The 14,449-nt window shown below is 54.2% G+C and overlaps 1 protein-coding gene across 1 annotated transcript in view; it reads right to left on the bottom strand.

The window, feature by feature from the left end:
• LOC100082621 (solute carrier family 12 member 9-like) overlaps positions 1-13,465 on the bottom strand; it is a 48,398-nt gene extending 34,933 nt beyond the window's left edge. Inside the window, exons 1-2 of the mRNA XM_029068519.2 lie at positions 13,245-13,465; positions 1,319-1,453 (exon numbers count right to left, since the gene is read on the bottom strand). Coding sequence (XP_028924352.1) covers positions 1,319-1,453; positions 13,245-13,395 — 286 coding nt within the window. The 5' untranslated portion in view covers positions 13,396-13,465. The remainder of the gene's footprint in view (positions 1-1,318; positions 1,454-13,244) is intronic.
• Positions 13,466-14,449: the final 984 nt, after the last annotated feature.

Here is a 14,449-nt window from a genome sequence, read left to right as displayed (position 1 = left end):
TAGAGATCCCCTCCCCTCCACCCCCAGCGGGCAGGATTTCCCACTAGGCCTCCCACCCCCCCTCCTTCACCAGCTCCAGACACTTGATTCTATTTATTGCTATCGTTATTGCTATTGTTCCTGTCTGTCCGTCTCCCCCGATTAGACTGTGCGCCCGTCAAAGGGCGGGGACTGTCTCTGTCTGTTACCGATTTGTCCATTCCAAGCGCTTAGTCCAGTGCTCTGCACATAGTAAGCGCTCAATAAATACTATTGAATGAATGAATGAACTTAGCAGGGGGCGGGTTGACCTCCGAGGGCCTCTGCCGCCTCCTCCCCGAAGCCCTCGGGCATGCCACCCTCTGCAGGCTCCTTGCCCCGTGCCGGGACCACCGTGGGCGACGCAGCCCTTAGGCCTAGGCCGGTCTCCTCCCTTCCCCGTTCATCACGAGCAGTCGGACGAGTGGAGGGGCATTTTCTAGGGCAGTTTCATCGTGGGGGAGGACAGTGAGGTCCTTATTTGGAATGGTACTGGTTTAAGTGCTCACTATACTGTACTGTACTGAAGACACCCCCAGTGGTCACGGCATCCCTGCTGGGAGAGACGGAAGCTCCCGCGGAGCCTCCCGGTGGGATGAACAACCAGGATGGAGGTGGGCAAGGATCCAGACGCCAGCCCGGGGTCCTGGAAGAGGAGGAGGAGGAGGGTGGGCCCTCTCCCCTGACCCTGCCGAGAGGGGGGTCCATCCAAAGAGCGGTGGAGGAGGGGAGGATGAGCACTCCTTTCTCCATCCCCATCCTCCCAGCCCTGTTTAGCAGCCCAGACACGGACCCGGAATGGATTCCCATTACAGTCACGGAGAGAAACAATCAGCTAATGGGCCCTGCGCTCCTCCTCTCCTCTCTCCCTCTCCCTCCTCCTCTCTTTCCTGTTCTCTCCTCCTCTCTTCCCCCCTCCGGCCCCCTCCCCTCTCACCTTTTGCCCTCCCTCTCCACTCCCTCATTCCGCCTCTGCCCCCTCTCCAGACTTTGGGCAACTCACTCAACGTCTCTGGGCCTCGGTTATCTCATCTGTAAAACGGGGATGAAGACCGCGAGCCCCACGAGGGACAACCTGATGACCCGTATCGACCCCGGCGCTTGGAACAGTGCTGGGCACGTAGTAAATGCTTAAGAAATACCATCATTCTTATTCCCGTGCCAGTGCGCGGCTCGGGGGGGGGATGGACGGGGATGGGGGAGGGACCCGGCGACGAGCCCGACAGCTGGGGGGTGGATGGACGGGGGCCTCGGAGATCTGGGCCGGAGGGTGGACAGGGGAGAGTGAGGACAAGGATACAGTAGGTGCCACCTGCATCGAGCACGCCATTGGTGGAGATGGCACAGACGGAGAGCACGGTGAAGCCGATGATCAGGAAGGCCAGAGCCAGCATGCCCAGGGCTTCGCACAGCCCGGCCTGGCCCAGGACGAAGCCTGTGGGTATGGAGAGTCCGGGTTGGCGAGAGGGGAGAAGAAAGAAAATGGTATCTGTCCATTCATTCATGCGATCGTACTTACAGAGTGCTTACTCTGTGCAGAGCACCGTACTAAGCGCTTGGAAAGTGCAATACGGCAGTAAAGAGAGATAATCCCTTAGATAGAATTATAGATTTTTACATATATACATAAGTGCTAAATGCCTTCTCTGTGCCAAGCACTGCTGTAAGCAGGGATTGTCTCTATCTGTTGCCAAATTGTACGTTCCAGTGCTCTGCACATAGCAAGCGCTCAATAAATACTATTGAATGAATTTATTGATATCGATGCCTGTTTACTTGGATTGATGTCCGTCTCCCCCCCCTCTAGTCTGTGAGCCCCTTGTGGGCAGGGATTGTCTCTCTTTGTTGCTGTATTGCACTCTCCGAGTGCTCAGTACAGTGCTCTGCACGCAGTAAGCGCTCAATAAGTATGAACGAATGAATGAACGAAAGGTTTTCCCACGTGGGGCTCACCGTCTTCTTCATCCCCATTTTACAGATGAGGTAACTGAGGCGCGGAGAAGTTAAGGGACGGGAGGTTAGCGTTGCTCAGAACCGGGGTCTCGACGGGAACGGAGACAAGCTCGGCCGGTATCGACAGCCGGAGGCTGCTTTGGATTTCGGGCAGCCGATCTTCAGAGAGTTTGGGCGAATCGAGGGGACTTTCAGGAGGAGGAGGAGAGTCCGGAAGGGGTTTAGCAGAACCAACGCTTCTGGTGGGCTTTTAACCGGTGGTGTGTCTTTTTTGAGGTGTAGAGGTGCGTGGATTTTTCCTACCGGCCTTTGAGGGAATCCTGCTTTCAAAATCCAATTGCCTTCCCAAAGGCCAAATGAGGCAGCTAGATGACTAACAGCAACCCAGCGGATGCTGAAAGAACCGCTGGGTTGACTGACGGAATTTCACATTACAGCTAGTGGGTTTCTTTTGAAAACGAAGTCGTCGGAGAGTTCTGTTGAGCTGGAGGGGGACTGTGTGAAGAATTCACACACGGAGAGGGGCCGAGACTGCTTTTTTGGGGAAGTGAGTTGTGGGGATAAACTCCTGCCCCCTCTCCCTCCAGCCAGCCCTCTAGCACAGATTGGAGGCGAGTGGGCCCACCCTCTCCCTGCGGCAGGGAGCGAGAAACCCAAGGTATTTGTTGAACGCTTTCCGGGGGCAGAGCCCTGTACTAAGCACTTGGGAAAGTACAATACCCTAGAGTGGTAGATCTGATTCCCTGCCCTCAAGAATCAGTGTGGCTCGGTGGAAAGAGCCCGGGTTTAGGAGTCAGAGGTCATGGGTTCTAAATCTCGGCTCTGCCACCTGTCAGCTGTGTGACTTTGGGCAAGTCACTTCACTTCTCTGGGCCTCAGTTACCCCATCTGTAAAATGGGGATTAAGACTGTGAGCCCCACGTGGGACCACCTGATCACCTTGTATCCTCCCCAGCACTTAAAACAGTGCTTTGCACATAGTAAACGCTTAACAAATACCATCATTAAATTAAATTAAATTACCTTGTATCTACCCAGCGCTTAGAAGAGTACTTGGCACATAGTAAGTGCTTAACAAATACCGTAATTATTCTCCACTAGATAATAATAATAATATTGATGGCATTTATTAAGTGCTTACTATGTGCAAAGCACTACTCTAAACGCTGGAAGGGATACAAGGTGATCAGGTTGTCCCATGTGGGGCTCGCAGTCTTCATCCCATTTGACCCACGTGGGGTTCACAGTCCCAATACCCATTTTCCAGATGCGGTCACTGAGGCCCACAGAAGTGAAGTGACTCGGCCCAGGTCACCCAGCGGACAAGTGGCTGAGGCAGGATTAGAATCCATGTCCTCTGACTCCCAAGCCTGGCCTCTTTCCACTAAGCCACTGATTTATAATATAAAATTTAAGTGTAGGCGGGGACTCTCCATCCTCTAGCTTTAGAATAAAAATAACGCTATTAATATATTATTATTGGAGTTTGTTCAGCTCTATGTGTCAAGCACGGTATGAATAACTAGAATAATTACGGTATTTGTTATTAATAATGATGATAACGGTATTTGTTAAGCACTTACTATGAGCCAAGCACGGTTCTAAGCGCTGAGGTAGATATAGGGTAATCAGGTTGTCCCACATGGGTTTCCCAGTCTTAATCCCCTTTTTACAGATGAGGTAACTGAGGCACAGAGCAGTGAAGTGACTTGCCCAAGGTCACACAGCAGCCAAGTCGTGGAGCTGGGATTAGAACCCACGTCCTCTGACTCCCCAACCCATGCTCTTTCCGCTAACACGCTGCTCTAAAATGGGAATTCTGTAAAATGGGAATTGCGACTGTGAGCCCCAAGAGGGACAGGGACTGTGTCCAAGCCCATTTGCTCGTATCCACCTTAGGGCTTAGTACAGTGCTTGGCACGGAGTAAGGGTTTAACGAATACCACAGTTATTATTATCATTTCCGGCCTGATGGAGAAGAGGTCAGATTCCCACTTCCCTCGCTAAGCAGTGCCCTCTAACCCCCACCCACCCCCACAATCACACGGATACACCCACCCACACAACCACACAGATAAGTACACACACACACACAATCACACATACACCTCCTCACCCACACATTCACACAGAGATACCCACACACCATACACACAATCACACAGATACACCCACTTACCCCCCCCCCCCCACAACCACACAGACACCCACCCATTCACCCAACACACACAATCACAGAGATACACCCACCCATTCACCCAACACACAGATACACACACCCCCCAACACAAATACAGATACACCCACCCACCCAACCACACAGATACACTCACCCACACAGAGACACCCACCCCGACATACAGAATCACTCAGACACCCACCCCCCGACCCAATCCCACAGAGACACCCACCCAATCACCCAGGTGCACCCACACACCCAATCACACAGATATACCCACCCACGCACTCCCAGACCCAATCACACAGACACCCGCCCGCCCCCCCCCCCAATCACACATATACACCCACCCGCTCACCCCCAGACCCAATCCCACAGAGACACCTACCCCCCAACACCCAATCACTCAGATGCAACTACCCACTCGCCCCCACACCCAAGCACACAAAGACACCCACCCACTCACCCCCCCACATAATCATACAAAGATACCCACCCACTCACCCCTACACACAATCCCACAGGGACACCCGCTCACTCACCACCCACCCAATCCCACAGATAGGCCCGCCCACCCACTCATCCCCATGCACAATCAACAGAGACACCCCCCCACTCACCCCCCCACATAATCCCACAGAGACACCCATCCAATCCCACAGATGCACCCACCCACCCAATCCTTCAGATAGGCCCACCCACCCACTCACCCCCATGCACAATCAACAGAGACACCCACCGACTCACCCCCCCCCACATAATCACACAGAGACACCCACCCAATCCCACAGATGCACCCACCCACCCAATACTAGGCCCACCCACTCACCCCCATGCACAATCCCACAGAGACAACCCCCACTCACCCCCCGACATAATCCCACAGAGACACCCACCCAATCCCACAGATAAGCCCACCCACTCACCCACTCACCCCCATGCACAAACAACAGAGACACCCACCCACTCACCCCTGACATAATCCCACAGAGACACCCAATCACACAGATGCACCCACCCACCCACCCAATCCTACAGATAGGCCCACCCACCCACTCACCCCCAACATAATCAGAGACAACCACCCAATCCCACAGGTGCACCCACCCACCCAATCCTACAGATAGGCCCACCCACCCACTCACCCCCAACATAATCAGAGACAACCACCCAATCCCACAGGTGCACCCACCCACCCAATCCTACAGATAGGCCCACCCACCCACTCACTCCCATACACAGTCAACAGAGACACCCACCCACTCACCCCCCTACATAATCCCACAGAGACACCCACCCAATCCCACAGATGCACCCACCCACCCAATCCCACAGATAGGCCCACCCACCCACTCACCCCCATGCGCAATCCCACGGAGACACCCACCCAATGACCCAGGTGCACCCACCCCCCCGGTGACCCAGATCCTCCTCCCCCAGCCAGGCAGGCAGAGAGGGGTGCAGAGGGTGTCCTCGGGCCCCAGCAGGGCCGAGTCTTCGCCCCCCTCGGGTCCCCCCCAAAGCCCCCTCCCTTCCCGCGGGCTCGGCCGCCTCTAATGTCGCCGATATTTCCTCCTGTCGCGAAGCGATTAGCCCTTAAATGGGGCGCGCTTCATCTTCTGCCGGCGGCTGCCGGGCCGAGGCCCGCTTTATTCCCCCCGCTCTTCCCGCTCCTGTAATTGCCTGCCGCGATTTATTGGGATTGTCCCGCTCGGCTTCATTTCTCCCTTTCCTCTCCTCTCTTCCCCCAGCCCCGCTGCCCTCCCCCGGGCATCCCCCCCGAGCCCCCCCCCCCCCCCGGGACGAAATAATAATTCTAATAACGCCATCCTTAATAACGCTATTTGTGAAGCGTTTACTAGCTGTGCCAGGCACTGTGCTAGACGCTGGGGTGGATGATGAGAATAAGAATGATAATGATGAGGGTGTTCGTTAGGCGCTCGCACTGTACTAAGCGCCGGGGTGCATAATAATAATGATAATAATAACGATGATGACGATGATGGTATTTCTTAAGCGTTTGCTATGTGCCAAGCACTGTGCTAAGCGCTGGGGTGAATAATGATAATAATATTGATAATGATAATAAGGATGATGATGGTATTTGTTAAGCGCTGATGATAATAATAAGGATGATGATGGTACTTAAGCACTTGCTTTGTGCCAAGCACTGTACTAAGCGCTGAGATGGATAATAATAATAATGATAATAATGTTGATGACGATGATGGGGTTTCTTAAGCACTTGCCATGAGCCAAGCACTGTACTGAGCGCTGGGGTGGATAATAATAATAATGATAATAATAATAAGGATGATGATGGTATTTAAGCATTTGCTATGTGCCAAGCACTATACTGAGCGCTGAGGTGGATAATAATAATAAAGATAATAATAATGATGATGATGATAATGGCAGCGTGGCTCAGTGGAAAGTGCCCGGGCTTGGGAATCAGAGGTCATGGGTTCGGATCCCAGCTCTGCCACTTGTCAGCTGTGTGAACTGGGCAAGTCACAACTTCTCTGTGCCTCAGTTCCCTCATCTGTAAAATGGGGATTAAGACTGTGAACCTCATGTGGGACAACCTGATTACCCTGTATCTACCCCAGCGCTTAGTACACATAATACTGCACATAATAAGCGCTTAACAAATACTAACATTATTATTACTATTTGTTAAGAGCTTGCTAGGTGCCAAGCACTGTTCTAAGCGCTGAGGTGGGTAATAATAATAATGATAATAATAATAATGATGATAATGATGGTATTTGTTAAGCGCTTGCTATGTGCCAAGCGCTATACTAAGCACTGGGCTGAATGATAGTGATAATAATTATGGCCTTTGCAAGTGCTTTCTATGTGCCAAGCACTGTACTAAGCACTGGGGTGGATAATACTACTAATAATAATGAAGGTAATCAGGTTGTCCCACGTGGCTCACATTTTTAATCCCCATTTTGCAGATGAGGTAACTGAGGCCCAGAGAAGTGAAGTGACTCGCCCAAGGTCACACAGCTGACAAGTGGCAGAGTCGGAATTAGAACCCATGTCCTCTGACTCCCAAGTCCGGCCTCTTACCACTAAGTCACGCTGCTTCCTCTATAATAATGATGTTATTTATTAGGTGCTTACTGTGTGCCCAGCACTGTTCTAAGCGCTGGGAGCAGGGGCTTGGGAGTCAGAGGATGTGGCTTCTAATCTGCTGGATGACCTCGGGCAAGTCACTTCACTTCTCTGTGCCTCAGCTGCCTCATCTGGGAAATGGGGATTCAGACTGAGCCCCATGTGGGACAACCTGTTTACCTTGTATCTACCCAGCGCTCAGAACAGTGTTTGGCACATAGTAAGCGCTTAACAAATACCAAATTATTATTATTATTAGTGAGCTCACAGTCTCTGCTTCTTTTCTCCACCGGCTCCCTGCCCCTCTTCCCATTTTAAGACCCTCCTCCCAGCTGGGAGAGGGTCCTCAGCTCGGGGAGAAGGGGAGGAGAGATCAAGCTTCATTCAGTCGTATTTATTGAGCGCTTACTGCGTGCAGGGCACTGAACTAAGCGCTTGGGAGAGTACGACCGTAAGCAGACACATTCTCCGCCCTCAACGATCTTATTTATCGATTGTTATTTACGTCTGACTCCCCCTTTGGACCGTGAGGTCGTTGTGGGCAGGTTTTCATTCAATAGCATTTATTGAGCGCTTACTGCGTGCAGAGCACTGTACTAAGCGTTTGGGAGAGTACAATTCAACATCAAATGGAGGCGATCCCTGCCCACAACGGGCTCACAGTTTGGAAGACTTCAGGCGTGGGTCTGTTTTATTGAACTCTCCCAAGCGCTCAGTACGGTGCTCCGCACACAGTAAGCGCTCAGTTAATACCACTGGATAATAATGATGATGACATTTGTTAGGCGCTTACTATGTGCTTGTTCTAGTTACTATGTACACTGTTATAAGCGCTGGGGAGGATACAAGGTGATCAGGTTGTCCCACGTGGGGCTCACAGTCTTGAAGCCCATTTTACAGATGAGGTCACTGAGGCCCAAGGACGTGAAGTGACTTGCCCAAAGTCACACAGCTGACAAGTGACAGAGCCGGGATTTGAACCCATGACCTCTGGCTCCCCCAGCCCGTGCTCTTTCCACTAAGCCACGCTGCTGGATGAATGAGTTGACAGTCTTCCCTTTCCTGTGTGACTTTGGGCAAGTCTGTGCCTTATCTGTGCCTCAGTTTCCTCATCTGTAAAACTGTGAGCCCCACGTGGGACAACCTGATCACCTTGTATCCTCCCAGCGCTTAGGACAGTGCTTTGCACATAGTAAACGCTTAACAAATACCACTATTTATTATTATTATTATTATTTCCCTTTACCCGGGAGCCTCGGCAGAGAAAGTGGGGAGCGGGAAGCCGCAGCCGAGGGAGAAGGGAAGAAGGGAAGAGGGGAATTCGAGTCCTGACTACTGTCTCTCCCGAGGGGTCCCTTGCCCGATCTGTGGTCAGCCCCAAGATCCTCCCAGCCCCTTTCTTCGTTGGCGAATTTCAAGGCCGGACTGAATTAATACCCCGGGGAATTAATTCAATTCACTCAATTCAACCGTATTTATTGAACGCTTACTGGGTGCAGAAGACTGTACTAAGCGCCTGGAAAGTACACTACAGCAGGAAAGAGAGACAATCCCTGCCCACATCGCCTGCCCAAAATGGGCTAACAGTCTAGGGAGTCCTCAGCTCCACCCCTCAACCTCTGCTTCGGATTAATTATTAATGAATTAATGTTGGTATTTGTTAAGCGCTTACTATGTGCCAAGCACCGTTCTAAGCGCTGGGGGAGATACAATAATAAAGAGAATAATAAATTACAGGCTGGAGGGAGTTACGTGAGAAGGAGTACGTTAGTGCTGTGGAAGGATTAAATTGAAGAAGCAACGTGGCTCAGTGGAAAGAACGTGGGCTTGGGAGCCAGAGGTCATGGGTTCGAATCCCAGCTCTGCCCCTTGCCAGCTGTGTGACTTTGGGCAAGTCACTTCACTTCTCTGGGCCTCAGTTGCCTCATCTGTAAAATGGGGATTAAGATTGTGAACCCCACGTGGGACAACCTGATCACCTTGTATCCCTCCTCAGTGCTTAGAATAGTGCTTTGCACATAGTAAGTGCTTAACAAATACCATTATTATTATTATTATTAATAAATCTCTGCACTTTAGTATGTCCTTCGGAATAAGGAGGGGTTCTGAGGGGGAGGGAGGGGACCAAGGAAAAGGGGTCAGTGGGGTCAAGGTCGGGGATGGGGGGTGGACACAGGGAAGAAGGGGGTGAGGGGTAGCGGGCCTGGGACGTCGAGACCGTGGGGAATTTGACAGATCTACTCCGAGAGGCCAGCGGGTCCTCGGGGAATGTGGAGTGCCCCTGCTAGGAGCTCGGCAGCCCGGGCCTAGGGGCAGGAGAAGGAGCGTGGCTTTAGTGGCAAGAGCCATGGGCTTGGGAGGCCGAGGACCTGGGTTCTAATCCCGGCTCCGCCACTTGTCTGCTGTGTGACCTTCACTTCTCTGGGCCTCAGTTGCCTCATCTGTAAAATGGGGATAAAGACTGTGAGGCCCACGTGGGACAACCTGATTACCTTGTATCTACCCCAGCGCTTAGAACGGTGCTTGATTGTGAGCCCGTTGTTGGGTAGGGGTTGTCTCTATCTGTCACCCAATTGTCCATTCCAAGCGCTTAGTACAGTGCTCTGCACATAGTAAGCACTCAATAAATATGATTGAATGAATGCTTGACACATAGTAAGCGCTTAACAAGTACCATAATTATTATTAGGAGGGAGTAGGTGTGATAGAGGGAGAGAGGGAGAGAGGAAGAGGGAGAGGGGAAGGGGGAAAGAGGGAGAGGGAAAGAGGGAGAGAGGAAGAGGGAGAGCAGGAGAGAGGGAAAGAGGAAGGGGGGAGAGGGAAAGGGGAGAGGGAAGGAGGGAGAGAGGAAGGGGAAGAGAGAGGGAGGGAGAGAAGAAAGGGGAGAGAGGGAGAGGGAAGGAGGGAGAGAGGAAGGGGAAAGAGGGAGAGAAGAAGAGGGAGAGAGAGAGGGGAAAGAGGGAGAGAAGAAGAGGGAGAGAGGGAGGGGGAAAGAGGGAGAGGAAGAGGTAGAAGAGAAGAGGGAGAGAGGGAGAGGGAAAGAGAGAGACAGGGAGAGGGAGGAGAGGGAAGGAGGGAGAGAGGAAGGGGGACAGAGGGAGAGGGAAGGGAGGGAGAGGGAGAGAGGAAGAGGGAAAGCAGGAGAGAGGGAAAGAGGAAGGGGGGGGAGAGGGAGAAGGAAAGAGGGAGAGGAAGAGGGAGAGAGGGAAGGACGGAGAGAGGGAGAAGGAGAAAGGGAAGGAGGGAGAGAGGAAGGGGGAGACAGGGAGAGGGAAATAGGGAGAGGAAGAGGGAGAGCAGGAGAGAGGGAAAGAGGAAGGGGAGAAAGGGGGAGAGGGAAAGAGGGAGAGAGGAAGGGGAGAAAGGGGGAGAGGGAAGGAGGGAGAGAGGGAGAGGGAAAGAGGGAGAGAAGAAGAGGGAGAGCCAGAGAGACGGAGAGAGGAAGGGGGGGAGAGGGAGCCCCGTTCCCGACTGGGAGCCCGTTGTGGGGCAGGGATGTGGTCTCTCTCTGTTGCCGAATTGTACATTCCAAGCCCTTAGTACAGTGCTCTGCACATAGTAAGCGCTCAATAAATACGAATGAATGAATGAATGAATTAGAGGGAGAAAGAGAGTGTGTGTGAGTGTGTGTGTGTTTTGAAGCCCGGCCCCAGCCAGGAGGGAGGAAGGGGGCCGGAGAAAGGAAGAAGAACAAGGAGCCCCAAAGGGATGGGCGCAGGTGTCCATGATCCGGCTGAGGGAAGGAAGGAGGGAGATGGAAAGAAGGCAGATCCCAGGTAGAGGGGCAGCGGACTGGAGAGGACAGACGCCCCCGGGTGACCCGAAAATATCAGGGGCGGTGGCCCGGCCCCGGCTTGGTGGGGCGTCTCTCCCAGCGTCCTCCTCCAGGGAGAAGTAGAGAAAGGACACTTCTCCTTCCCGCTGCGGTCCTTCGGGGACGGTGAGGCCTTGGGGCCCCGGGACGGGGCAGTGCCAGGGGGTTCGGGGGTTTGGGGAGGGGTGGGAGGGAACGATGATTACCCCGGTGAAGTTTTCAGCAGACCGGGTTTGCAGGCTGCTCGCCCTGCCCCCTCTGCACCCCGGTTTCTCGCAATTGGCGCCGGAAAAGGGGTGGGGGACTGGGGGTGCAGAAAGTTGGGGCTCTCACTTCCACATTTCAAAACGAGAATGGGAAGCTGCTTAGAAATCCTCACCGCAACCCGGAGGCCGGGAGGGAGGCCGTGGCGAGGGGGTGGGGAGCAGGGAGCTGATAACGTTGGTATCTGTTACGCGCTTACTATGTGCCGAGCACTGTTCTGAGCGCTGGGGCGGATACGAGGTCATCAGGTTGTCCCGCGTGGGGTTCACCCTTTTAATCCCCTTCGCGGTCTTCATCCACATTTTGCAGATGAGGTAACTGAGGCCCAGAGAAGTGAAGTGACTTACCCAAAGTCACACGGCTGACAAGTGGAGGGGCGGGATTAGAACCCACGACCTCTGACTCCCCGGCCCGGGCTCTTTCCACTAAGCCACGCTGCTTCTCATGCTGCCCTCCCCCTCCCCCGATCCTAGCTTGGAGAAAATTGGGGGTTGGGGAGGGTGGGGAGAGGAAGGAGTCGCCAGGGAAAGCACCGGGAACCCGAAAGGGAGAGGGCCTCGCGGTTTGGGTTCTAATCCCGGCTCCGCCACTTCGTTCAATCGTATTTATTCCTTCAAACGAGCGTTTAGAACAGTGCTTGGCACATACTAACCGCTTACAAATACCATCATTATTACTTATTCAGCGCTTACTACATGCAGAGCCCTGGATTTAAGCCACTCGCCTGCTGTGTGGCCTTGGGTAAGTCGCTTCACTTCCCTGTGCCTCAGTTCCCTCATCCGTAAAATGGAGATTGAGACTGTGAGCCCCCCGTGGGACAGGGACTGTGTCCAACCCGATTTGCTTGTATCCACCCCGGCGCTTAGTACAGTGCCTGGCACATTGCAAGCGCTTAACAAATACTGTTAGTATTTGATGAGAGGAGGACTCTGGAGGCCTGGGGTTTTAGGAGGCGAGGTAGCGTGGTTTAGAGGCAAGAGGCAGGGTTTGGGAGGCAGAGGACGTGGGTTCTAATCCCGGCTCTGCCCCTTGTCAGCTGTGTGACCTTGGGCAAGTCACTTAACTTCTCTGGGCCTCTGTTCCCTCATCTGTAAAATGGGGATGAAGTCTGTGAGCCCCGCGTGGGACAACCTGATTGCCTTGTATCTACCCCAGCGCTTAGAACAGTGCTCGGCACATAGTAAGCGTTTAACTAATACCAACATTATTATCCCGACTCCGGTACTTGTCTGCTGCGTGACCTTGGGCAAGCCACTTCATTTCTCTGGGCCTCAATTCTCTCATCTGTCAAATGGGGATTAAGACTGTGAACCCCACGTGGGACAACCTGATTATCTCGTATCGACCCCAGCTCTTAAAAGAGTGTTTGGCACATAGTAAGTGCTTAACAAATGCTATTATTATTATTAGGCGGGGAGAGGGCGGCCGGGAGGGTTAGAGGGTGAGGACTGTGAGAATAATAATAATAATAATAATCACGGTATTTCATTCAATCGTATTTACTGAGCGCTTACTGTGTGCAGAGCACTGTACTAAGCGCTTGGAAAGTACAATTCGGCAACAGTTAGAGACAATCCCGACCCAGCAACGGGCTCACAGTCTAGAAGAGCGTTTACTCTGTGCCAGGCACTGTACTAGGCGCTGGGGCGGATGGGGTTGGACACAGTCCCTGTCCCACGTGGGGCTCACAGACTCGCCCCCCCCCCCATTTTACAGAGGAGGGAACTAAGGCCCAGAGAAGCCAAGTGACTGACCCAAGGCCACCCAGCAGAGAAGCGGCGGAGTGGGGATTAGAACCCACGACCTTGTGACTCCCCAGGCCCGTGCGGTGGGGTCGGGGATCGGGGGAGGGGGGTTTGTTTGGGAGGCCGGGGCGGAGGGGCCGGCACTCACCGAGTCTGAGGAAGAGCACGACGCTGACCATGGACAGCAGGGTGGGCAGCAGGACTCCCAGGGAGGTGGACAGGCGGCGGGCGGTCGGGGCCGGGGCCGAGCCGAGGCCCGGGGCCTCCAGGCTGTAGGTCAGCAGCGGCCGCTGCTCCATTCGCCGCCGGGCTGGACAGGACGGGACGGGACCGGACGGGGCTGGACAGGACCGGACAGGGCGGGATAGGATGGGACGGGACGGGACAGGACCGGACAGGGACCGGACAGGACAGGACCCGGACAGGACAGGACCCGGACGGGACAGGGCCGGATAGGATGGGACAGGACGGGACGGGGCAGGACAGGACCGGGCAGGGACCGGACAGGGACAGGACAGGACCCGGACAGAGAACAGGGCCGGGTAGGATGGGACAGGACCGGACGGGGCAGAACAGGACCGGACAGGGACCGGACAGGGACAGGACAGGACCAGGACAGGACCCGGACAGGACAGCACCGGACAGGGACAGGACGGGGCAGGACAGGACCGGACAGGGACCGGACAGGCCCCGGACAGACCCCGGACGGGACCGGACCGGCCAGGACCTGACGGGCCCGGCAGGAAAGAGGCTCAAGGCGGGCACCGGGGTGGGAGGGAGCGCGGAGCCTCGGCAGCCTCCGGCACGTCCCGCCCGGGCCCCGCTGACCCGCCCACCTGGGAAGCCCCTCTCACCGGGGAAGCTCCGCCCTGCCCAGCGGAGCCCCGCTGCTTCGCATTCGATCAGATTTATTCATTCATTCAATCGCATTTATTAAGCGCTTACTGGGTGCACAGCACTGTACTGAGCGCTTGGGGACGTACGATTCGGCGTCAGAGACGATCCCTGCCCAACAACGGATTGAGCGCTTCCTGGGTGCAGAGCACTGTACTAAGCGCTTGGGAAGTACAATTCTGCAACAGATAGAGACAATTCCTGCCCAACAGCGGATTGAGCGCTTAAAGGGTGCAGAGCACTGTACTAAGCGTTTGGAAAATACAATTCTGCAACAGATAGAGACAATTCCTGCCCAACAACGGATTGAGCGCTTACAGGGTGCAGAGCACTGTACTAAGCGCTTAGCGCTGTACAAGTGGAGGGGTTGGAGATGGAGGGGGAGGGCGTGCGGGGAGGGGGGAGGGAGGGGTCGGGGCTTTCCCTGACGGGCGGAGCGGTAGGACGCAGCCGAGAACC

This window comes from Ornithorhynchus anatinus, chromosome 1, assembly GCF_004115215.2.
Source record: "Ornithorhynchus anatinus isolate Pmale09 chromosome 1, mOrnAna1.pri.v4, whole genome shotgun sequence".
Lineage (NCBI taxonomy): Eukaryota > Metazoa > Chordata > Mammalia > Monotremata > Ornithorhynchidae > Ornithorhynchus > Ornithorhynchus anatinus.
Note: the sequence above shows the minus strand (reverse complement) of the source record. Positions and strands in the feature narration are given on the sequence as shown.